Consider the following 25063-nt stretch of genomic DNA (forward strand, 5'->3'; position numbering starts at 1 on the left):
CACGAGTTGAACAGAAGATGTGCAGACGACAAATCGGCCAGAGAGCATTTAAAATTACATAGCCCCATACAATGTGCCATCAATATTTATTGCTTGTGTGTACTTATCAAAGTAATTAACTAAAGGATAAACACAAGCTAATCAATAGAAGAATGCATGACCAGAGGGCACACACAAGTGAAAACAAAAATGAGAACTGGGATTCAAATCGATGAAGAGCTATTCCTGCTGTGCTGCCAACTGGCCTACCACGAGACACAGTATTACGCTTGCTTACTACTCCAACAGAGGATTCAGAATTCATTGAATTTTCCATCTGAACAAGACCAAGCGAGTTTGATTGGAAACACTCTGAAGAAGATTAGTGCATGAACATCTATAGTCCTAAGTACCAGTCGCTAGCTGGCCTACCTGGAGAGAGGCCACTGCCCGAGCACGTGAATGGCCACTGATGGGACAAAGTGGCCAGTAGACAAAGGAGCACAGATAAAGCAGTCTGCTTTAAAGTAGCATTTTAGGCATGAGTAGCATGACATAATTGTGGACTGTTGCACTTTTTTTCATTGGCATTAGTAAACAGGGGCAGCAGAAGACCTCACAGAGGAATCCTATAAACACCATCTCCATTTCATCAAAATAGAAAAAAAAAAAAACCAAACAACAAACAAACAAACAAAAACAAAACAAACAAAAAAAAAAACACAAAAACACAAAACCACCAAAAACCCACACTTATTTTCAAACCCAAAAGCATATAGTAGAAAAGGATTCCTGAAAGAGAACGAGAAGCAAGGCATAAATTATAATGCACCTTGCCTGGATTGCTTTCAAAATCTGCTAGCCAGAAGTAATTTAATCACTGAAGTCTACACATCTGAAAGAGCCTATCATATCCAACAAGAGAGGAGGAAAGCAAACATTAAGAGCATCTAAAACTGATCAGAGTTCAACAGTGACATGTAACACACATCTTCTGAAACAATCAAGATATCCTTGCAGAATATGGACAGCTTCTTCCAGGAAAATCAAGAGCCCATTCTTGACATGGCCATAAAGAAGACAGAGAAGCTCTAGTAGAGACAAAGTCAGCTTTCCTGCTTTGTTTGAGTCTTCTTCACAGCTCGGAAATTGAACTACTCTCTAAAAGCCTTCAAAGCGCAAAGCACTTTGTATCTGCAAAATGACAGGCAATTGCTGTCATAACAGCTTTGCAGTGAAATTCCAGGTTGTTATCTTGCTGTTGCAGTGTCCAGAGACTTGTAAAGGTGTTTCTCCAACTCTTCAGTCTTCAAACCATCTCCAGCAGCTTGAGGAAGCTTACAGTGTCTAAGACCGTAGTGACCAAGTATGGCAGCACAGGACATCTTCCCATCGAGGGTGTTCACATATTTGTTCTCATCTTTACAACTGGTTTGAGAGATAAACAGGTTTCTTTGATTTGACTCCAGGCTTATATGCACAGTAAAGAGAAACCAACTGTGGAATCTGTATACACACATTCAAAGGATAACCAGGAGTTTAAAACTTTGCTCTGTTAAAAACAGTGGGTTTATGTGTTTTTTTTTTAATCTCAAGGCAATATAAAATTATTATCTTCTCTCATGAGGACTTGGTTACATTCATCTCTTCATTCAAGAAGCAGCCACACCACACAGTAAGGAACTCCCCATGCAGATAATGTCTTTCACTGGAAGGAACTATGCAAAGTGTTCAGATTAAAAAAAAAAAAAAAAAAAAAAAAAAAGGTCCTTAGTTCACACGAGGATTTATCAGTCTCAGCATAGCTACATGATGTGCCTTTTCTGACAGTTAAGCATACAGTTAAATGACAAGTTGCATGAGCAGAAACTTCTGTCTATAGGGAAACAGCAAGGAAACGCCATTTAACAGACACTGTAGTTCTAGAATAACAGCAAACCTGTAGAACAGGGGTTTATCCTTCTGAAGTTCTATAGATAACTGTTTTCTTGAAAGGCAGACCAGCTGAATTTAAGTGTTTTTTTATGTGTTGGCAGAGCTATCAATCTCAATCAGCACAACAAAAAAATATGCCTCCTCAAACTGTAACTAAAACTAAACTTTTGTAGGCTTTGGGTTCCAAGCACCAGGGGTTTAGCAACTTGTGCAGGATCCAAGTAAACTTATATGAAAAACCCTCTTGGAAAGTGATTTAGGACCAAACATTGAATACAGCAATAATAAAAAAAATTGACAGCTTTCCTAAAGAAAACAGAAGACCAACACAGAACACCCAAAGACACAGAAGAACAAAATAAGAGAAACCTAGTGGTCTGGTGTACCCTCCAACTGTTCTAACCCTTTGTTTCTATGGGTGTAGATTATTCATGATTGTTTAAGTTCTCATTATAACACAGAATTGTCAGAAGCCTCTCAAGACAAGCATAACTGAAGTCAATCTGTTCCAAAATGACACCTAGTCCTGTCTCCAGGTGCCTTTATTTCCATAATTCTTGGAAGCATCCCTGCCTGCTCTCCTCTCCGATGTTCTTCTCCATATTTTAATATGGGTCTGAACTTCCTGTGTGAGAATTTGCAATATAAACACAACCAGAGCAGATGGGTAGCAGCTCGTTCTGTGTTAGTGTGACACTCCTACATCACAGCACATTCAAGGACTTCCTTCAACTGCTTATTACAAAGACAATGAAAACATGTCAGCTATATAGGTTATATTACCTAAAGGATTTTACATCAAATATCTACAGACCTAGTTTTCCCAGGCTTTAAGATAAACGTGTGGTTCTTCTCTTCCCTATTGCTTGTAAAAAGAAACATTCTAATAAAAATTAGATTAATGAGAAAGCAAATGCAAGATTAATGAATATATTGATAGTTAAACAAAACACAATACCAATACTCAAAATCTCATTTCCATGTATATGCATATTTCCTAAAGGAACCCAAAAGACTAATACATGGTAGTAAGCTGCATGACGGAGGAAATCGAAGCCAGAGAATATAATGCTCAGAAGGGGCCAGTACTCCTTCCCCTCTGCTTCTCTGAAGACAAAGCTTCATTATGTGTGCAATCAACTCTGTTCCAGGAACCTGGCATGTGCTGCCACCCAAATGGCCATACCTTTACCAGGGCCTTGCTACTAATGAAACACAAAATAAGCTGTACCATTGAAACACACACTGATAAGCTTTAAAGATGTCTTTCCTCACTGATACAGGACTCTATTTTGGCAAGTTTCACAACTCTTAAGTGTAAGCGGTGCTCTGCAACCCAAGCAGAGCCATCCTGCCCAGAAAGCAGCACCTACCAGCCCATTTAATTTACAAGACACTGCAATAGGAAAAAGCCACAGAGAACTACCTGCGTAGACTTGTCGCCATACCTTAGGCTGCAGAAAAGAATACTCATTATCACAGCACCAGATACTCTTAAGGAGCTTTCAAATTCAGTTCACTGGCACAGCCTTGCACCAGACTACAGATACTAACACTACATATTTCTCAACTGTGTCTATCTTGAGTGTACACAAAACCAGCAAGTCAGAATGACTTTGGACAAGTGGTATACTATGGTTTTCCACATTTACGATAAATGTTATGTCTGTAAGACACAATGCATTATTGCCCATCTTGCTTATGTTCACTCGTTTGAAAGCGGAATTGAGTAACTACAACAAAGCCTTCTGCAAAGTAGAGAGCTGCCCATCAGAAACTGGACAAACACCAATTTATCTTAGGAATCAAAAAAAAAACCCATGAGAAACTAGCTGTTACCATTAAGAAGCTAATTTGAAAACAAGTCAGTCAAAACAAAGAGAAAACCTCAGGAGAACTCTGCTGAGCTTTTAAAAGTTATTCTCTTAGTTTAAAAATCTCAATTTCTTTTTTGCAATGAGTCGACAAGAAGGCAGCAATATTCACATTCATGAAAAGGCCCGAACTGTTGTGCTCTCAAAAGATACTACATTAGTATCTCCAATCACCCTGACAAAAACTAGGTTCCTTGCCAAGTGAAGATGTGCACACAGCAGTTGCTAAAACGTTTGTCTTTCTTCAGTTTCCCACAGATAAAGGTCTGTTACATTTAGGAAGGGTTTGATTTTGTATAAACATATTTAAGTTGCGAAGGTTACAGTAGCAAGACTGATGGATACACTGAGCAACAATTGGTTGCCAACACACCAGGAAATCGCAGCTGCGTTTCTTGGACACAACGTATCATTTTGTTTAGACTAAAAGTTAAACACTTGTGTAACACATATCTAGTATCTTAAATTAACACTTTGAGATCCTCAGTTAATCAGTTCAAGGGAATTCAGGCATGTGAACTCCGTCCTTTCAGGACAAACAGGTGTCTTACACATTGCACCCAGACAACAGAAAAACCTTCCCCTCTCCCACCACTGAGCAGACTCCCTCTGCCCTGATACAGAAGGGACAACCGCGTCAGTGAGGTCATCTGGTCTCTCACCATTTGGGGGAAAAATGGCAATACCTTCTGAATGTCATACTTAAATTATGGTAAGTTGGAAGGTCTCTGTTGTAAGCTGCTAAACCACCCATCCAGTAATTTTGCCCAGAAGTATGTGAAAACACAAAACTACAGCCACAGATGTACGTCTTCAGATGCACGTCTCATATGAATGCTTATCAGAGAACCACAGGCTGGTTGGGGTTGGGAGGGACCTCAAAGCCCCCCCAGTGCCCCTCCCCCCCCGCCCCGGGCAGGGCCCCCTTCCCCCAGCCCAGGGGGCTCCCAGCCCCGTCCAACCTGGCCTTGAACCCTTCCAGGGAGGGGGCAGCCACAGCTGCTCTGGGTACCCTGGGCCAGCGCCTCACCCCCCCCCCCCCAGGGAACAATTTCTGCCTTAAATCTCAGCTAAATCTCCCCTCTGTCAGTTTAAAACCATCACCCCTTGTCCTATCACCCCACCCCCTGACCCAGAGTCCCCCCCCACCTCTCCTGCCCCCCCTTTAAGCCCTGGGAGGCCGCTCGAAGGGCTCCCCGGAGCCTTCTCTTCTCCAGGCTGAACCCCCCCAACTCTCTCAGCCCGGCCCCCCAGGGGAGCTGCTCCAGCCCCCCCAGCATCTCCGTGGCCTCCTCTGGACCCACTGAAGACATTAATATGTTTTTATATTAATTCTGTATTAATTACCAACTCCAGTAGATGAATATTCCTTGTTCTCACTAGCTATGAATGGCCTAAGAGCACTTTACTAACAATTAAGCCAATTCTCTCACAAAATATTGCATCTCTGGGGCGAACAGAGCAAAAGTTGGTCAAAGCATCAATGTGATCTTACCTAATTTAAAGACAGTCACACTTCCTTTAGCTGTGAAGTGGACACATTTTCCCTTGATCCTTACACTTTTGATTTTTGACCCTCACCTTCCATAGGTTAGGCATCCTCCCGATCCCCTCTTTTCATTACAGTACTACCAGTTAAATACTTTCAGATGCTACAGAAGAGGGAGTATCTGCCAAAGCAGTATAAAACCACAGTGAATGCAAGAAGCTTATACTCAGTTTCTCACGTCTGTCTCATGCAGTAATAAGGTTATAACCATGATGTTCTAACGATGTTAAACGATGCAAAGTTATTGTTTTCCCCAAATGACGTCAACTGGTATAAGAAAAAAGAGACCAGACAAGCTTTTGGGCATACATTCCAGCCTTGAATTATTAAAAAGTCCTTGCTGAATCATAATAAAATACAGTAACTATTCAAAAGAAAACAATTATTATAAGAATGAAAGCACTAACAATATTGAATAAACCATTCTAATAACCCAGCTGACCACTCTCAGAAGTGCAGAGTGGGAGAATTTTAATTCTCAAAGTGGATGCAACAGTTCCCTGCACCCTACCTACTTGTCTTCACATCAAAAGGCGGCCCTGGAGTATTTTGTCTGCATGAGCAGAATACAACATTACCTTAAGTTAAGCTTACTGCCAGCCACAAGTCACAAGGCAACACACGTGCAAACTGGAACTGTGGGTTTAACAAAAATCAGACTTCTCTCAAGACAATCCTAAAGAATCTCTACGACCAGCTCTGGCAACACCTCAACCACAGGAGCCCAGAGCTCAACTCCTCACAGCACTTCCAGTGAAACATGTTCCAATTTAAGAAACAAAATAAAGCACACAACTAAAGCAATATGCGTTTACCTTTAGTTTGAGGGCTATTGGAATCTTCCATAGAAAGTTTCAGTTGCTGTATGAACTCACTGCCATACACACTCCTTTCTTGCCAGATGTTAAGCAATCGTTCCAAGGGCTTTTTGCAGCCCTCATCTGCTTCTCTGTTCAAAAATTAGAAAATGGTTACAGTTCAGCTGAAAAACATTCCTTCTGTTTTAAGAGAGCATCTTCCAAACTAACAGCTGCATCCATTGCACGTTTGGAGAGAACCTCTCTGATATTGTCAGAGACAGAGCATGCAAAACACATTTGCGGCAAATTTTCCCGTTTTACTGGAACTAAAGATTGCCTGAAAGTACCCCTTATCCCCACTCCAAAGTAAGGGCAGCAAAAGTTTTGAAGGAAGAAACTTGCTATCATTCAGAATTTGCAAGGAGAGGTATAAAATACCCCAAAGTTGACAGGTTTACAATTCAGAGTATTAACTTTAAACAGTTGTTTCAGTCAATAACATTCCAATTAAAAAGCAGGTTGTTTGGATCATTAGGCATTTAAATGTACTCATATAGCACACTGAAAGTTAGACAGCCATCCAGAACAGCATACCACTAAACAAACGGAACATTAAAGTTGTTTAGTTGAGATAACAGGAATTATTACGCTATTTAGAGAAAACTTTAACTAAATGATGGTCCATTTTTGATGGGATAGTAGCTACATCACTTCTTCCCTTTTATGTGTAAAATTCTTCCTTCCTCTAGCAAGGAGACTAATGATCAGATAACTGCTAAAACAAAAAGAAACTGCACTCAAGCCAGAAGACTGACTAGAATCCAGTGACCCAACATATTAGCTCATTTACAGTCTTCTGACAATGGGGAAGAGCCATTCATTAAGTGGCATTAATAAATACACGCAACTATTCAGTTTCACTACCCATGAACAGATCTGCAGGATCTTTTGGTAAGCATTAAAATAAAGTGCACAGCAGTTACACACAGAGAACAAACGTGTAAAGCTTCGAGAGGAGTTTCACCAAAGAGAAATATTAACACTAAACAGTCCCTAGCCACAGAGTAGTCAGAATCCAATCTCTACTAGAGAGAGTACAAGCATCCCTGAGACTTAAAAAAAGCAAAACAAACAAAAAAGCAACATACCTGGCAACATGAGAAAAAGCATCCACAAGAACAGATTCAAATTCCCTAGTAAATTCGGGACCTTTCCTCTTACTGTTCTGGATGACATCGTTTGCTAAATATAGGAAAGTAAGTTTCCTACTCGATTTTGCTAGGAAAGGAAAAAAAAAAAAAAGAGAAGAAGAAAAAAAGGAAGGAGAAAAAAAATAAAAAGAGAGAGAGTTTGCACTTATTTCTCATTTCTTTCACCTGGAATCATTAACATGGTTTTCAAAGTTGCTTATTGCTCTTCAGTCTAAAAACAAAGTTCAGAGTATTTCCATGTTACCAAGGCAAATCAGAAGCCTTCAAGTCAACTGGATCTTGATCTCCCTACTACTGTTCATTTTTTTCTAACTAATTTACAAAACAAACATGATCTTAATACTTTTTGCGCACAGTGACTCCTCAACTCTGAAGACAGACGTGCAAGTAATAAATTTTAAACATGTGATTAAAATGAGCTGTTCTAACCTACCAGCAAATGAATATAACAATAGACTTTTTTTTTTTTTCATTAATTAACTTCAGGAAAAAAGCTTGGTATAGAATCACTTAATTCAGAACAGAATGAAATTGTAGGAGAAAGCTATTGTGGAGACTCAAATATTTTCCAAACAATGTTATGCCAAAGCAACATTAAACTCCTTCCATATACCATAACTTTTCCCTTCTTGACACCATCAGTTTCTATTTTACAATGGCCAGAATCAGTGGGAGATGCTGTTCTACAGAGTGCACTGGCCACAAATACACACGAAGCAGAAAACAAAAGCACCAACTTCCACAGCAGGCCAGACTCAGATCTTTCAAAAATTCATACTTAATATACTATAAATGGCAACTCCAGTGATTACATGAAAGATACTCCAGCTAAGGCTTCATCAGCATCATCTGCTCCAAGGGGCTAACGCTGCTGGCAGCCCGGGATGGGAACGGTGACACTGGCTGGTTTCACAGCCGCCCCTGGGGACAGGGCATCAGCACTGACAGTGACAGCCTCCCTGAATTCATTATGAAGCAATTTGAGAAGTTGACTTTAGTTATGTTAATCTGCAAGGAAAAAGGGCAAAAAAATATTTCTGGATGATACTACCAAACAGATTTTATAGATGTCTACAACCGCTTTTACTGTGCTTATCCTGAAGTGCAATTCTATAGTGGATAAGTAGCACAAGTCTGAGCCCAAAATTTAAAATCTAAAAGCTAAACAGCCAACAAAGCACCTCACAGTTAACTTGAGCACACCCAGGGGAAAACGCTAAGAACATCTTTGTTTTACAACCGAGCTGCCTGGCCCAGCAGAGCAGCGGGGCTGAGCACCCCCCTCCTCTCAACACCTCGCTGCTTCAACCACCGCTTCTACTCTCTATCTCCCTCATCGCCACCTCTACCAGCACCCACAGAAACGCTGCCCCCCCCCCCCCCCCCCCCCCCCCCCGCGTCTCGTGCGCGATATTCGTGGCGAAGTTTAATAATTAATCACACCCGCGGGAAAACGCCGTCCCGGCCCCCGTTAAACTCCGACTCCCGCCGCTCACGGGCTCCCAAGTTTTCACCGCGCCCACCCGAGGGGGTCAGGGGCCGCCGTGAGGAAGAACCGGCCGCTCGCTGCGGCCTGGCCCGACCCCCCGGCGGGGCCGGGGCGGGCCCCCCCCGCCGGGGGAGCGGGCAGCGGAGGGGCGGCTGCCGGCAGACGGGACGGCCGGGCCCCGCGTACCTTTGCGGAGCTCCCGGTGCCAGACGGAGACGATGGGCCCTGCGTGCTTGCGGTGGTGGATGAGCCACAGCGAGAGCGTCTGCACGCTCTGCTGCGAGTTGCTCAGCTCCGACAGCTTCTTCTCTAGCGCCGACTCGGAGAAGGAGGACATGGCGGCGGGCGGCCCGCGCCGGGCCTGCTCGGCCCCGCGGGGGAGGGCGCGGCGCTGCCCCACCGACACCGAGCCGCCGCCACAAGATGGCGGCGCGACCCCTCACCCCGCCGCGGCAGGTCGGAGGGCAGCGCCGGACGGGTCGCGGGAGGGAGCGGGGCGGCGCGCGGCGCATGCGCAAACCGGAGAGAGAGGGGCGCGCGGGGAGAGCGGGCCGGGCGCGCGCATGCGCACGGCGGGCCCGCCGGGGACTTTTCTCGCACCCCCCCCCCGCCTTTCAGCGGGCGTTTTGTGGCGCTGCCGGGCCCCGCCGCGGGAGCAGGTAGGCGCGCTGTCCCCGGCCCCCCCCCCCCGCCATGGCCGTCTGCGACACCCCCCAGGCGGCCTTCGGGGCCCTGCGGCCCGCCTGCGTGCGGCTGGCGCGGGCGCGGACCGCGGCCAACGTGGCGCGGCTGCAGGCCCAGCTGGACGCCGTCGGGGCCGCGGCCCTGCAGGAGCTGCAGGAGTACGTCCTGTTCCCTCTGCGCTTCGCCCTGAGGGCGCCGGGGCCCAGGCCGGAGCGGCTGGTGCTGAGCGTGGCGCAGTGCATCTCCTCCGTGCTCGCCGCAACGCGCGTGAAGAAGCGGGAGCTGCTGCAGGAGCTGTTCTCCGAGCTCTGCTCGTGCCTCGCTCCCCCGGGCGGCTCCAGCGAGCCGGCCTGGCTGTCCGAGGAGCTAAAGCTGGCTGTCATCCGGGCGCTGCACACCCTGATGCATTCCGCTTACGGGGACGTTATCTTCTCTCTGTATCAACCTGCCACCCTTCCCCTCTTAGGATTTGCTGTATCTTTGCTTCTGGGCCTAGCAGAGCGAGAGAAAGCAAAGCAAATTAAGATCTCTGCTTTGAAGTGCTTACAGGTCCTGGTCCTGCAGTGTGACTGCCAGGAGCATCGCCACCTCAATGAAGATGAGGCACAGCGATGTGGGGATTTGTTTGCTTCCTTTCTGCCGGGGATTTCCATTACGCTGTCTCGGGTGATTACTGGAGACATCAAACAAGGTCATAAAACCACCGTTTCTGCCATCAGACTCTTTTATCTGATCGTTGGCTTGGTAATGGCTGATGCACAGCTAGCCAGAATCCCAAAGAACAAAGAAAAGCTGCCAGTGGAACAAAGCAGAATATCAGAACTAATGGTCCATAGAGGGCCTGACTGGAGTAAAAGTACTGCTGAAAAACTCTCTCTTCTCCTGCATAAAATGGTTGAAATTTCTTCAGTTCACCCCCACTGGAAAGTGAGACTGGAGCTGGTAGAACTGGTCCACCACTTACTGAGGAACTGCAGCCAGTCGCTGGTGGACTCGTTCGGTCATCTTTTAAAGGCCTTGGTTGGGCTGGTGAACGATGAAAACAGCGAAGTCCAAAGCAGGTGTAACGAGGTTCTGCAGGGCATTGCAGAGCAGAGGATTGTAGCACAGAACAGGGCTCTGGCTGATGTCCTCTCCGAGAGCCTCCACTCCCTCGCCACAGCTCTTCCTCGCCTGATGAACTCTCAGGATGACACGGGCAAGGTTTCCACTTTGAGCTTGTTGCTCGGCTATCTGAAGCTGCTGGGCCCCAAGGTCAACATTGTCCTCAACTCCGTATCCCACCTCCATCGTCTGTCCAAAGCGCTGATGCAGGTTCTGGAGCTGGACGTGACAGACGTGAAGATAGTGGAAGACAGACGCTGGGGCTGCGAGGGTGGACCTGCGGGCTCCTTGCAGCACGGTGTGCAGAAAGGCAGATCTCAGAAGAAATACTTCCGCTTCTTCACGGAGGAGAAAGTTTTCCAGCTCCTTCAGCAAGTTTGTCGTGTTCTCGGCTACTATGGGAACCTCTATTTGCTTGTGGATCATTTCATGGGGCTGTACAGTGAATCCGGCGTCTACCGAAAGCAGGCAGCAATGGTCCTCAATGAGCTGATTGCTGGAGCCGCTGGGGTGGGAGTGGATGTCCTTCAGGAAAGGGAGGTTTCGCTGGACAGGGATGATCTGAAAGGGTCCATAATGTCCATTCTCGATGAGTACACAGACCAGGCAAACTGGTATTTGATCACTAGCATTGATACAGAAGAAACCAGCCACCAGCACTCTGTGCAGCATTCGGGACTTACTGCCCGTCCAGGAGATGCGTGCGGTGGCATTCTCCTTCCGTCCCCAGAGCCGCACGTAACAACCTGCACCATGAACAGCAACATCTGGCAGATCTGCATCCAGCTGGAAGGCGTCGGCTGCTTCGCTGCTGTCCTCGGGAAGGAGTTCCGCTCGCTTCTGCTGTCAGCTCTCTACCCTGTGTTGGAAAAGGCTGGTGACAAGACTCTGCTCATCAGTGAGACGGCACTGGGGACACTGGTAGACATATGTGAGGCCTGCAGTTACGACTCCTTGCAGTGTCTGATTAATGAGAATTCTGACTATCTGGTGAATGGGATTTCCCTGAATTTGCGCCAGCTGGCACATCAGGCACATGCTTCCCAGGTCCTGGACACTATGCTGAAGCACTCAGATGCTAGCTTGCTGCCACTGGTAGAAGACGTTATCCAAGATGTCCTGTCTGCGCTAGATCAGTCTTACAATACCCAGGCTTCCACTTTCCTCAGGGTCCTCCACTCAGTAATGACAGCTTTAGGTATCTAAATCATGCTTACTTTATGTAATTCAGTCTTATTGTAACTAAGGGTACTTGTCTTTGACCTTTCAGCTTACCAGGGGAAATTTCAAGTAGCTGAGGTACTGCAGCATGATGGCAACTTTGCTTTGCTTGGTGGGCCAGCTCTCAAGCAAAGGTGACCAGTAGCTTCCCCTCTCCACAGCCAGTTTCTGTTTGTCTGGCCTGCAGACTTGCAGGAACGTGGCCTCTAATGGTTGAGAAAGGGTGGGTTTAGTGCTCCCATAAGTGTTCTGTAGAAGCACATGGAGTCTATTCGTTCTTATATTGGGGTTTATAACATTCTCATTCCATCAGGGAGGTCATGGTGATGTGACAGCAGGTGCCTGACTCTGTAGTTCAGTCCCATGAGACTCGAGAGTCACTTTCATCTCAAGGAATCCATGGTACCTTGCTGACTTGCAGGAGGGGATCAGGATTGCTCAGTGACCTTTCAGTTCCTCTTTTGCAGTCCGGTGGTTTGGATCGTCCTGCGGTGAGGAACACCAACAAAGGCAGACTGCCGAGTGGCAGAGCGGGACCTCGTCCCAGGGGCAGCAGGTGGTGACCAGGCAAGAAGTGGAACGATTCTTCCTTGACTATATCAGACAGAAGCAGATCGCAGAGGGCAATCTTCCCGACACAGAGGATGAGGAGGCAGGTCAGTACTGTGTGTGACAGAGAAGAGCATGCTCAACTTTGAGAAAGACCCTGACCTCTGAGGTTCACTTTTGTCACATGAAGGACTTGGGACCAGGCTGAAAGCCTAGCACGCTCCTGACCCTGACCTTAGCTCATGTAAGGTGCTGCTGGCTGTTCTTGCTTTGCCAGGGGAGGGAAGAGTGACGTATTTGCAGATCAAGGCTTATCTAGCCCTAAGACACAGGCACACTGTGGTTTTCCTTACCTCATAACAGGTCACTGGGGTCCAGGACCCAAAGTTTCCTCTCTCCAGGAACCTATTGCATTTTCCTCACTCTCCCTTGAGAGTCCCTATACCATTTTCTCCTGGCTAATGATGCCACCACTCTTGTCTCACTTGGCCTTGACAGGCCCTGCAGAGGTTCATATAGGGAACTTTTTAGACTTTACTGGGCTATGCTGCAATCCTGACCTTTAAATACTTCATCTTTAAATACCCAGGCTTTTCATTTTTAATAAAAATCAATGGGAAATAAGTCCATGGTGAGGAGAAACTGCAAATGTCAGACCAGCTGCATTGTCCAGTAAAGAAAGCAAACCTTCCCTAGTCCCACGCTCTTCACTGAAGCTGACACTTAACTCGCATAACTCAAGCATAGACTTGACGATACCTAAATATGTTAAAAAATGCCAAAGGCCTTACTCAGGAATTTGCAGAGTAGTTGTGGGTGGGCGTTGTGATCTCCCAGAACTTCTAAGACATTGTCATGGCTTCAGTAATGGTTTTGTCTTCCAGATGAGGTCCCCCCTCCTGTTAAACCAGAGCAAAACAACTCTGACACAGAAGGAGAAGCTCCACTGCCGAGCCACGCTCAGCTGGCCAAAGATGTGATGGAGAGGTGCATCCACTTGCTGTCCGACGGGAACCTCCGAGTGAGGCTGAAGGTTAGGAAACGCCGGCTTTGGGGGACGGGTGGCCCCCGTGAAGGGGGGCTGGGAGTTCGGCAACATTTGCACGATGCATGTTGGGCTTCCTGCCGCAATGAGGATAGTGCTGCCGCGTGCTTATTCAGGACAGACCCTCCAGCTCAGTCAGGAGAAGGCGAGACACTTTTCTGGGAGCAGTCTGGTTTAGGAATGGCAGCCAGGCTGAATGGAATATTAAGGGTGGCTTCGTATGAGGCACCTTCCCTTGATGCTCGGGGTAGTCAAGTCGTGTGCCTCAGCCCTTGGTGGAAGAAGCAGAAGTATCTTTCTCCCATCTAGGTCTCCCATCCCCCTTCCTCAGTCTGTAGCACACGGACTGAGGAACATTTTTGAAGTTGCTGGGTGATGATAAGCAGGGCTAGAAGCCTGGTTTTAATTATGAAAATCCTTTGAAGGTGGCCTCCTTTTAAACTGCAAAGCAAGACAGAAAATACAGCAGTGAGGCATAACCCAGATTCCTACAGAGAGGCCCCAGCCCTACCAGGTGATCCTGCTGCCACAGGAGCAGTCGGGTCCTAGTGCACAGCTCAGCATGCAGGATCAGGCCGGGACTCCTGCCCTGGTTCCAGCCTGGCTCTGTCGCCCAGCACAGGTTATGTCACTGCACTACTTGTCCCTTTCCAAACAGGCCTGTGCTCTGTGCACTGTTCAGTTATCCCAGTTCACACTGTATTAAAACCCTTTCTTCTCCTGGCTCCCCAGCATGATACTGGGGGTTCACCTGTACGCCTGGTGCTGTAGCGACCTGAAAGTCTGTTGCCTACCCCTCCTGCCCAGGTCCTGGATGTGCTGGAGCTCTGTGTAACTCTGCTGCATCTTCACGGAAACCATCTGCTTCCCATGGCTCATCGTGTCTGGCCAGCTCTCGTCACCCGGCTGATCAGCGATGACCCTCTGGCAGTACTCAGAGCCTTCAAGGTACAGCAGCGAATCTCTGCCAACAGCCTTCAAGCTGGCGCTTAGAAGGCAAGTGGCTCAGGCATTGCTGTGACCCGTGAGAGAAGCGCTAAGCTTGTGGAGTGATTTTTAGGCGTGGTTTGGAACGCAGGGTCACCACCCTGCAGTGGGTAGGCTTGTACCACTCCCACGGCAGCTTGTCCACAGATAAAACCTTGACACTGTTCCTGGGGGAAACAGCAACATTAGCGGTTATTGCAGGGAAGAGGAAAACAGTTCTTTTACAGCCCAAGCAGCTGTCAGAGGCACCTTAGAGTGCAACTTGCCCTTGTTGGAGCCACAGTCTCAGCACCCCCATTTTGAAGTCTTAGACTGAAGAGAAGGGATAGCTTCACGATTGAGGCATAGGCAAGGGAGGGGAGAGGTTAAGCAAAGACTTAGCCTCATAATAACGTTATTAAAGAGCTCCCAACCATGTCAACTCGCTGCATTCTCTTCCTGATTCACAAGTTGGGTAATAAAGCATGTTTCCAGAGGTTGCCAGCCCCAGGATCTCACAGGGCTTCCTCTGCTGTGCGGAATGAGATTCATTTTAGAATCCTTCAGTGTGGTTAAAAGGAGAGTTTTGATTCCTCAAATTCAAGAAGCCATAAACTAGAATTTCAGAGTAGCCACGCCTCACATGTGCCTGCCCTGAAAGAACGGAGAGATCACTACACAAAAACTAAACAACTCCTGAAAAGTTCAAGGGATCCTAGCAATCGATACGGGATTTTGGTTTTGCTGGAAGAAATCGCCCAGGAGTGTCTTCCTTCCTGAACCTCAGGACAGGAAGTGTAGTATTGACATAGCCAGCATCTCAGTCCTGCACACCAAGACCACAAGCTTAGTGAAGTTCCAAGAGAGACCAGGACACTGGCCAGGTGGATTGACCCCCTTCATTTTTATGTGTATTTAAGGCCATCCTCTAGGCCAGTCTGGTTTTTATCCTGGGCACACACCAGTAGTGCTGGGTGCCCTATGACGTAGCCAGTTGGCTTTTCTGTTTGCTGGCATGCTTGTGAAGATGGAATGTTTCCACCACAAAGGTAATTTATATTTTAATGGCGTTTTCCATCAGAGGCTCCTCCAACAATTCTGAGTGAGATTTCACAAGCTACTCTTACCTTTACCATGCTGATGAGAGAAGGGCAGTCCCAGGAGGTTAGCCGTGTGAAACTGGAGAGCAGGGTGCACGTCACTCAGACTCTCAGTCGAGCATTCGCCTTCTGCTCATTAGGGGAAACTGGAAGGTGTGGTCACGTTGCTCTCAACTGCAAAAAATTATCAGGGGAGAATGAATGCCTTATTCCCCAAGGTGGTGCAGATTGCTGAGCTCCTCCCAGACCTGTATGTGCACTTATCCTCCAGTAACTGATGTTTCTCCCCTAGGTCCTATGTACCCTGGCTCAAAAGTGTGGGGACTTCCTGAGGCAGAGATTCTCCAAAGATGTCCTGCCCAAGCTGACCAGTTCCCTCCTCAGCCAGGCCCCAGCAAGTGCCAGAGCCGGGCCTGTGTACAACCACACACTTGCCTTCAAGCTGCAGCTGGCTGTGTTGCAGGGACTGGGTTCTCTGTGCGAGAAGCTGGACATGGGTGAGTACCAGGGAAAGTACAGTTGTGTGAGATCTCTTCCGGACTTTCCTCTTCTCCTTTCATCTCAACTGACCAGGCCTGCACGTGCTTCTTACCCTTCTGCTGCCCCATGGCATTGACTTCCTGATCTTCTCCAGCCTCGTCCCATTCAGGTCCCGCTGGGCTTTAGTTTGTCTTCTGACAGCTCTGTAAAGAGGGGCTGGTTGCTCTTTACTCCCCGAGAGACAAAATGGAGAGAAGACTCCCAGCACCTTGCAGAATCTAACTTGCTCATCTCACTCGTGCATCAGAAGTGGATATAAAGTGGGGTGCCTGGGTTGCTGCAGCTAGGCCTGTTGGGCCATGCTTTGTTCTTAATTTGCAGAACTGGAGCCCAGATAAGACTTCTGGCTACCTTGACTGGTTCCATTTTGGGGCTTCTCTCAGGGTGACCCTTTAATGCAGCACATTGCATTCTTCTATTGAATGAAACTCTCTTAAATTCTCCCAGGTTAAATTTCTGGAGCCGACTTTGGTGAGGGAGAAGGTTTGCTGGCTAGTTGCTCCTTTCCTCCCTCAATGCCCTTGATTGCTTTCCCAGGTTTGCAGCAAGATGCTTAAGAGGTGAGGTCAGAAGAGCTCTGGGTCAGATAGTTCAAAGGCTCAGAAGCCTCTTGCTGCCAATTTAGAGCTGATTCTGTTAGGCAGCAGCTGCTGAGTAGGTTACCTCCTACCCTTCTTTTCTATTCCATTTCTGCAGGTGAGAGTGACCTGAATAAAGTGGCAGATGCCTGCCTGATTTACCTCAGTGCCAAGCAACCCATGAAATTGCAAGAAGCTGCCCAGAGGTAATATCTCTTAAATGCAGGTGTATCAAGTGTCCAAATAATGTGGGACAGAGGGAGCATGGAAACCCCTTTCCTTTTGCACCTTTACCATTCCTCCCCCCAGCACCTTTGAGTCCTGCACAACAGGGTCTCCTGTGGAAGTTAACCCCTTTCTCTGGTGAAGTATCATTTACTACCCAAAACGAGCTAGAGAGGTTAGCTTGCTCACAAGTTCCAGATGACTTTCAGATTACCTTGCGGTGCATTTGGAGACAGAGGGGGAAAATGTGCTCCCTGCGTTTTTTCCCAAGTGCCTCCGATGCTAGAATACTTAGGGTTCTTGGCACACTGGTGGCATCAATCTGTAGAGGGGCCAACAGCTATGCAAGAGTATGTCCCAGACATTCCCATGTATCTTATCGCTTAATACCTCTTGCAGGCTGGGGGATTTACTTCTGTTATCCTTCCATTTTCCCTGGGCTCCTGTGATCACGTGAACCCAGGCTCTGCCAGGTGGACTGGAGTTTGTTTGGGAAGCTGTCAGTCTTGGCACCAGTCTTGCTCTGAAAAGGCTGGGAGAGGTTGAAAGAGCACAAACAGTTTAGATGAATACACATCAGCTCTATGAAGTGTTGACAGACATACTTTGCTGCTTGGTGTACAAAATCCTGCTCAGCATGTTCCTGCTGTCAGGATAAGAAATCACTATTGTCATATGTTGTCACCTGGAAACAAGGCCAGAGATTTCAGCAGGCAAAACAAGCCCACTTACAGAACATGGAAAATGAACAAGCAAGCCGTGCACCTCCACCTCTGCTGAAGGACGGGGGTAACAGCCCCCCTCTTTCTGTGTGGCCAACCGTGCCCTCCCCTGAGGGGAGAGGAGGCCAGCAGTGAGCGGGTTCAGCGGGCACTGCGGATCTCAGAGGGCAGGCTGCTGGAAAGGGAAGAGCTGCCCGTTCCTTTCACCTGAGCACGGGCCTCCCAGGGGGGTGCAGGGTGTGAAGGGCTTTTGTGTGGCTGAGCAGCAGTTAGAGGGAGAGCGCTCTCAGAAGCTGTAGCCATACCTTTGTTTGCATTCCTGCACTGGTGAGAGTAGGTTTATTTTTACCTTAGTGGCTTTTATTGCATCGCAGCAGGCTTCAGCAGCATTTGTTCTGTAAAGGGGTTCTTCGCTGTAGGCTTGCATACCCTTAATACAATAAAGCGTTCATCTGTGTAAGCAATGCTGGAATGGAAAGCAGAACACCAGGATTTATCTAGATATTTGGAATCTTAAGCTTTTAAATCATTAACAAAGCAGTCTGAAAAGCTGTGCAATTTTCCCCCACAGCAGGGGTGGGGGGGAAATACTGAATTAGCCCTATGATGTGATAGGGTCATTAGAAGCTATATTGTGAAGCAAGCTCACTGTTATTGGAGGAAAAGAGCAGCAAAGTTCAGGGCAAGTAATAGTTTTCTCCTGTATATTATTTTTATTCTATTTTAAGGGGAAAATGCCATATGTTACACTTCTTCCCCCATGCCTTTGATGCACTATACATTACGTATTTCACTGAACAAAGCAAGGTCTTCTGTGAACAGCTCTCTCATGTGTAGCTCTGTTGGCCAGACACATGTATGCACCGAGGCATGCAGCATGTCTGGCCTGGTACTAACAGAGCATATGGCAGTACTCGTAGTTTTCTTGCTTTTGTTTTGTTGTTTGTTTGGGTTTTGTTTTTAAGTTCAGTCCTGTTTGATCCCTGGTCTTTGAGCCTGGATGGATCAGTTAAATATAGCACAATCGCTTTTAACTATAGGACACATGATGTGAGGTTTCAGCTTGGTAAAGTCAAAATCTTACCGTAACAATCGGACCCGGCTCCAGTGCCAGGATAAGAATCGCTTCGCAGCCGTGCTTCAGTTTTCTTTCACCAGCTGCTTAACCACCAGATTCCTGTAAGCTCCGGTCCTTTTCCTCGCTCTGCATGTGCCTGAAAGCAGTCCTGCAAACTGACACAGGTTGTCACATGTAAGGCCCTTTCCATCTAGGCAAGGGCAATGTTATCAGCCTGATGCATGAAAAATTCTGCATTTTAAATGCTTCTAAAAACAGATAGACCAGAACTAATCTTAGCCACAGCCTGAGTGCCAACGTACGTCACATAACTCACCTTTATCACTGCAGAAATCATACACGGTAAAAAGATGTTTGGAATCAGCTTGCCATATTGATTTACACTAACTGGCCTTTGCTCAGCTTTTTGGATTCTTATTCAACTCATGAGTTGTGACCTGCCAAGAACAAGGTCAGGTCTTACAAAGTCGGTTGTAGCTCCAATAACTCCCTGCACTAAGTGAGGATTCTGTAGGTGTGCAAAGGGCTAAGCAGGAATTTTTGGCCAACGTGCTAGAGCCACGAAAAAAAAAAAGTTTTGGCTGTCATCCAGGCATGTTATCCTGCCCCAAGGAAGCTGCTTAATCCCATTTATGGGACCCTGTAGTGTTATTAGTTGAACCAGTGGGACTACGTGAATTTTGTGACTGCAGCTTCATGCAATACTCAACAGGCAAAAATAGACACTGGGAGAAAAAAAAACTCCAGCATGTCTGGGGAAGAATGGGACAATAGGCTTTATTGTAAGATGACTGCTGGGAATATTCCGGGAGAAGAATATTATCCAAAGCTTTTAAAAAAAAAAAAAAAAACAAGCAAACAAGCAAAGAAAAAAACCCCAACAAATAAAAAAACCCACCAAAAAAACCCCAAACCTACTGAAGAAGAGTTTGGAAAAGCCAGGGAACACTAGCTATTTCTTCACTTTCATTGAAAATAAACCAGCGCAACCACAGGTAAAGTGTTCAGAAACACTGGAGCAGATGAGGGGTGGTGGTGTGGGGCTTAGGCACTGGGAACAAGGCAGGGGGGAAGACGGTGTAAACTGAAAGTCACAATATGTAAATCTGAGCTTCTCATCAGTTTAAGTTGCATCATCACTGACAAGCTTTTCACTTTGGGGGAAAAGAACTTTGAAGGAAAAGAGATTAAGAAATGTCACTGGACTATGTCAGCACTTCAGAAATAGTTCTGCATTTTTTCAGTCTGAAGGGACTGTTTTGAAATTTACACTTAATAAATGTTTACAGCCCGTGAAGTTTACCATTTGACCTTCCAGTCAACAGTCTGAATAGGAATGGGGTTTTTTTCCAGGATGCAGAAATAATTTCCCCAGTTTTTACTGAAGCCTGTGGTGAACTGTATCTAGTTACACATTCAGCAGAGATGCAAAAGCCAGGAAGGTTTGCCCTTTTCCCAGCCTGTTCACTGTGCCGTGGCCTTGTTTAGAACTTGGGAAAAAGAGAAGGCAACAGAATAGCCAGACTCTGCTGTGTGCTGGTACAGTAAGTCATTTAGCACAACTGGAACAAATATGAGCTATTTTTGGACCTTTTTAGATACCAATGGTGATTATACAGCATACCTCTTGTGGTTTGATTGTGTAGTTTATTGGATACTTACTGACAGCTGTCATTCACAAGCTGGGCTGAAGTACACTAAAACAGCCACCTGCACAAGGCAAAATTCAATAACATTATATTTAAGTTGAAAAAAAAGCAACAACAGAAAACAAACCTGGATTAACCCCAGGATTCTTTGCCATGGAAACAGGTTGCTTAGAAACTACCCCAGAGTTAGTTTGAAAATGTAAAAGTCAAGTTCTTTAAGCAGCACAGCACTCCAGGTTATCAGGAGATAATCACACGCCTCAGGCCATTAGGGCACAAGAGGCAGTGCCGTTCTCCAGGGACCCGCTAATCTCTCGAGGGTTGCTCTCGCCAGAGCAGCTGGTTGGGGAGAGGTTGGAGAGCAGAGCGCCTTTGGTGCGAGTGGGAGAGGTGAAGTTGTGCACGTGCTGGAGAGGCAGAAGCCAGCCAGATAGTATTCCCTGCTCCCGTGGTCACTTCCCAGTGATTCCTCTTGTTTGCCCGGTCCTGTCCACCCTGGCCATAAGGAGCGAGGATTATTTCTGTGCAGCTGCCGGCCAGCAGCAGCCCCTCGTGGGGCAGGGGAAGCCCCAGGGCCCTCTGCTCTTCGCTGGCAGGCGGCGGCACGCTCCCCGGCACGGCCAGGGGAGCCCCAGGATGGCCAGGGGAGCCCCGGGATGGCCAGGGGAGCCCCTGCAGGGCCAGGGGAGCCCCTGCAGGGCCAGGGGAGCCCCGGAACAGCCAGGGGAGCCCCAGGACAGCCAGGGGAGCCCCTGCAGGGCCAGGGGAGCCCCGGCACGGCCAGGGGAGCCCCAGGACAGCCAGGGGAGCCCCTGCAGGGCCAGGGGAGCCCCGGGACGGCCGGGAGAGCCCCGGCACGGCCAGGGGACCTGGCGCAGGGGTGGCAGCAGGTCCAGGCTCTCGACCCGGCGTGCGCTTCGCTCCGCCTGGCACCGGGGCCGGGCCAGCCGTCGCTTTTCCAGCCAGCAGAGCTGCAGGAACAGAGCCCGGGGAGCAGAGAGCCCCGGGAGCCCACCTGCGCCTGGCTGTCCCCCGGGAAGAAGGCACGTCGCTGCCGAGCCCGGCTGTGGCGTCAGAGCACGTTCACGCCGCGTTGCCCTGCAGCAGGCGGACAGGCGCTGCAGGCGCCTTCGCGAGGGGACGCTGCCAGCAGCTTCCAGCGGCAGCGTGTCCCCTCAGCGCTGTCGGGGGCCTGCACCGAGGCAGAGGCACGGTCAGTGGCGGGCAGGCATCAGCACCCGCTCCGGCTGCTTGTGGGGGAGCAGCCACGAGATTACTGGGAAGAGCTGAGGGCGTTTTTGAGTGCCTCCATCTCATTTCTGTGCTTTTTCAGGTTACCCGTGGCACTGCACTCCCTTTCGGAAGAGCTTCTAAAAGGGATTTCTGCCTGCTTTACATAGGAAGCAAGCGCAATTTAGGGATAGAAGTGCTTCAGGGAGAATTTTTACAGCAATCAGATCTGGATTTCGTGTGGCTTTTGTAGCAGGTGATCTTTGATTTTGGAGAGAGGAGTTCTCTCCTGTGCTGCCTGGGGGAACAGAGACAAACCTACCTTCTGATTTCTCTTCCCGTTACCTCACCCAGCTGCTTTTCTCCTCATGGCCCCATGATTTCAGTAGAAATGAGACCTGAAGATGTGTGGCTGTGGCTAGGTCTTGAAAAGCTGACCCGAAAGTCTGATGAGTGCTGAGTACCCTCAGTGCTCATAATCTCTGTGGGAGCACAGGATACTCAGCACCATGCAGAAAGAGGCCCTGTAGTGCTGTCGGGGCAGCCTGCATAGTCGAGTTTAATTTTGTACATGGCACAGACAGAGAACGTAACGCTTGTTAAGCCCAATACACCTCCTGTGCATTAAACCCTGACACAGACCTAGCTAAGCCCAAAAGTCACTGACAGTGAGAACCGGCAGAAAGAAATGAGTGAGTGTAGGTCATAGAAATCAGCTCCTCAGAGCTTCCTGCCCTGCAGCCAGCCTGTCCCAGCACCTTCCTCACAGCAGCTCACAGCAGGATCAGAAGCATGACTGCAGACTCCAAAGCCAAATCCCCCACCTTGCCCAGGGTATTGAAATTCAAAGCGAAAACCATCTAATGCTTTAGTGCTGTGTTGAGAAAATTGTCGTGCCTCTCTTCCTCCCTTCTGTTGTTAATGAAGGTTGTTAGCTTTGGGGTTTTTGTTTAAAAAGGAAATCCTGCTTTGTGAAAGGTGCTGTGCAGAAGGAAGAAAATGTGGAGGGAGCTAGTAAAGACTCGGGATGAGGGGAGACCTCACAGCAGCAAAAAGCCCTCAATAGAGCATCCAACTTCACTTGTGGGCCAGCCTGGGCAGCTGGCCAGAACTACTCTTGGTTCTACCACCTCTGAGAGGGGAGATCGATCCAGATGGGTTGACCCCCCTCACTCCCCAAAAACCAGAGAGGGTGGTGGACAACATATACAACTTCTTTTAAGAGCTCTGCAGGAGTGATTGTCCAAAACCTACCAGCTGTAAGCAGCACGTGCAGCACTCTGCAGTCACCTCTCCAGCCTGGGTCAGTTACTCACCAGCTGCTGGTTTGGGGTCGATAACTTACTGTGTAGCGTAACAACTGGTTTTTCTCCCACTTGCCAGTAGATGTACCACCACTGACCTGCCTCCTCTTGGACACAGGAGCCATTTTCACGGTACTCGCTAATGAGCCTCCAGACGTCAGAGCTTTCCGTAGCTCTGTTAGTGACCTTGTTGGGTGCCAGTCAAAAGGCCCTCTCCTTACTCTTCTCTCCTTTCTTCCCACTGTTTTCCAAAGCGTTTTCCTCCACTTAATGCACGTGGACCCTGACAGCACCTGGCTCCTCCTGAGCGAGGTCTGCTGCCCGCACCAGTACGAGCCCCCCCACGCCAGCCTGCGGCCCGTGAAGCTGCGTGGGATGGGGAGCCAGCGGAACGAGTTCACCGACAACGTGCTGCTGCTGCTGGAACGGCTGCAGCTGCGGGAGCGCGCGGTGCCGCGGGCAGGCGCACCGGGGGCATCTCCTCCCTGACGGACCCACGCAGCGGCCGGGGGGGGAAAGAGGAACCGCAGGAGAGAGCTCGCCCGGGAAAATGCCGCCGCTTGGGCCCCAGATCATCCGGCGGGCAAAGAAGGGACTGCCCAGTCTGGGGCACTGGCCAAGACACCTTCCCCCTGGGCAGAAGTTTACTTTTTTAAAACAGTGTTAGAGGATGAGGCGGGTACCTTGCCCTCATTCCTGCAGGCTTGTACTTCTCTGCACACGGTGCTGGAAGGAACAAGTTCTTCAGCACAAAGAGTCATTTTCCAGAAATGACTTCCCAACACTGGATCCTTGGGTGGTGCCCCTTCACCACACCCCCCAAATCCCCTCTGACCTCCTCACAAGTGTGACGCTCCCTCCTGTTCTCAGCTGGACAACCATTGCCAACTCAAAACAAAAGCTTTTTCTGGCTTTAACCCTTCCCAGGGAGAGAATCCAGCTTGGGGTGCATTGAGAACCTTTTCTTTTTAAAGCCACTTAATATCAGAAACCGTTAAAATGCATTTCCAATCAATTCCTCACCAGTATTACTGGCAAGAACAACATGTCCTCTCAGAAACACCAAGGCTGTTCCTTGCAGTCTGCTTGGACTGGCTGCGGAGACTGGCCGACTGCTCTGCGCTCCCCCGTTCTCACCACCGCGTGCGAGACGTTCTCTAGGGAAACGTCCAGCCCTGATTTACAACGAGCGCATGATTTACGGCTCCTCGTTCCCTGCCTGCCTGCCATTCTCGCAGGCCATTTCTTAGACCTCTCGGATTTTTAACACCCACCCCAAGGAGAACTCGCTGAAGCACCTCCCCGTGCCCCGGCGCGGCCTCCCGGGCGGGTACAGGCGGTGCCACGGGTGTGAGCACGGCGGTGCCACGCTGTGCCGCTGTTTGCTGGCGCAGCGCCGGCGGGCAGGGGGACGGCTCCGGGGTCTGCTGCCTGCCCGAGGGGCTCCCCTCGGGAGCAGGGCACAGGCTCTCCGCCCGCCCGGGAGCTGCTGGAGCCTGTTCCAGCTCCCGCGTCCTCCAGGCTCCGGCCCCAGAGATGGTCTCTGAGGGCGCTGCTTTACCTGCTGCTCCCAGACCGCGCCGTCTCCCGGGCTCGTCGCCTTCACCCACAGCAACATCTGGCAGCAGGCTGCCTCCTGACACGTGTGAAAGTTTTGTGCTGGTAAAGCAAAAGGACAGATCTTGACTAAATTTGGAAGCAAGCTCAGAAATGCAAAAACCAAAGCAATAAACTGATTGTTACATGGAACAGGCTCTGTGCATCACTGTTGGGGATCTTGGGTGAATGTCCAAAACGCCTCTCGACTGTTGGGACCAAGGGAACTGCTGCTGATGCCCACCCCCCCTCAGCTGAGATTACCTCCCCTTGTCTCCCTGGCTTCCTTCAGGCTTTGCTCCTGGTTGCTCCTCCAGGAGAAACACAAGTCAGTGGCTTTCTATCAGGTGGGACAGGGCTGCAGTGCAGCTTTTACACTTTTTTTAGTATATATTCAGTGCTTAGCACCGGGTTGGATTCTGTACAAAGGAACCCTTCAGAGTTATCTGGCAGGGGAGGACAGGAGAGGCAGAAAGGTGAAACATTACCTTTGGTCTCCAAAGCCCCCCTGGGCTTGGTGCAGAATTTTCTGGGTTGTTGTAGCACCCGATAAAGCTCATCAATCAGGTGCACGTGCCGCGCCGTCTCTGCCGTGCCTCCAGCGCTGGCTGGAGCTCGCACGTTCCGCGATGGCA

General features: G+C 48.7%; 2 protein-coding genes across 6 annotated transcripts in view; one reads left to right on the forward strand and one right to left on the reverse strand.

The window, feature by feature from the left end:
- The window catches only part of RPRD1B (regulation of nuclear pre-mRNA domain containing 1B), a 28622-nt gene extending 19296 nt beyond the window's left edge, over nt 1-9326 (reverse strand). For both annotated transcript variants that reach the window (XM_042800796.1, XM_042800797.1), the window contains exons 1-3: nt 9024-9326; nt 7286-7415; nt 6153-6286 (exon numbers count right to left, since the gene is read on the reverse strand). In XM_042800796.1, coding sequence (XP_042656730.1) covers nt 6153-6286; nt 7286-7415; nt 9024-9174 — 415 coding nt within the window. In that variant the 5' untranslated portion in view covers nt 9175-9326. The remainder of the gene's footprint in view (nt 1-6152; nt 6287-7285; nt 7416-9023) is intronic.
- A 180-nt stretch (nt 9327-9506) lies between these two features.
- TTI1 (TELO2 interacting protein 1) lies at nt 9507-24581 on the forward strand. 4 transcript variants are annotated; one of them, XM_033002091.2, is made up of 7 exons: nt 9507-11823; nt 12314-12502; nt 13280-13428; nt 14248-14388; nt 15799-16003; nt 16743-16830; nt 23087-24581. In XM_033002091.2, the coding sequence occupies exons 1-7, from the start codon at nt 9531-9533 to the stop codon at nt 23319-23321; spliced, it is 3300 nt and encodes a 1099-aa protein (XP_032857982.2). In that variant the 5' UTR covers nt 9507-9530; the 3' UTR covers nt 23322-24581. The 4 variants fall into 4 exon arrangements, with proteins under 4 accessions (XP_032857982.2, XP_042657002.1, XP_042657003.1 ...); XM_042801068.1 differs by having other exon boundaries at nt 22912-23197; XM_042801069.1 differs by having other exon boundaries at nt 22915-23197.
- Nucleotides 24582-25063: the final 482 nt, after the last annotated feature.

The sequence above is a fragment of the Tyto alba genome, unplaced genomic scaffold (assembly GCF_018691265.1).
Source record: "Tyto alba isolate M040663 unplaced genomic scaffold, T.alba_DEE_v4.0 Super-Scaffold_33, whole genome shotgun sequence".
Lineage (NCBI taxonomy): Eukaryota > Metazoa > Chordata > Aves > Strigiformes > Tytonidae > Tyto > Tyto alba.

Bases quoted from the DNA above. Each gene is read 5' to 3' on its own strand.
- TTI1 (XM_033002091.2), top strand. From the start codon at position 9,531: ATGGCCGTCTGCGACACCCCCCAGGCGGCCTTCGGGGCCCTGCGGCCC. The intron at 12,503-13,279 runs GTCAGTACTGTG...TTTGTCTTCCAG, and splicing joins CACAGAGGATGAGGAGGCAG to ATGAGGTCCCCCCTCCTGTT. The intron at 16,831-23,086 runs GTAATATCTCTT...TGTTTTCCAAAG, and splicing joins TTGCAAGAAGCTGCCCAGAG to CGTTTTCCTCCACTTAATGC.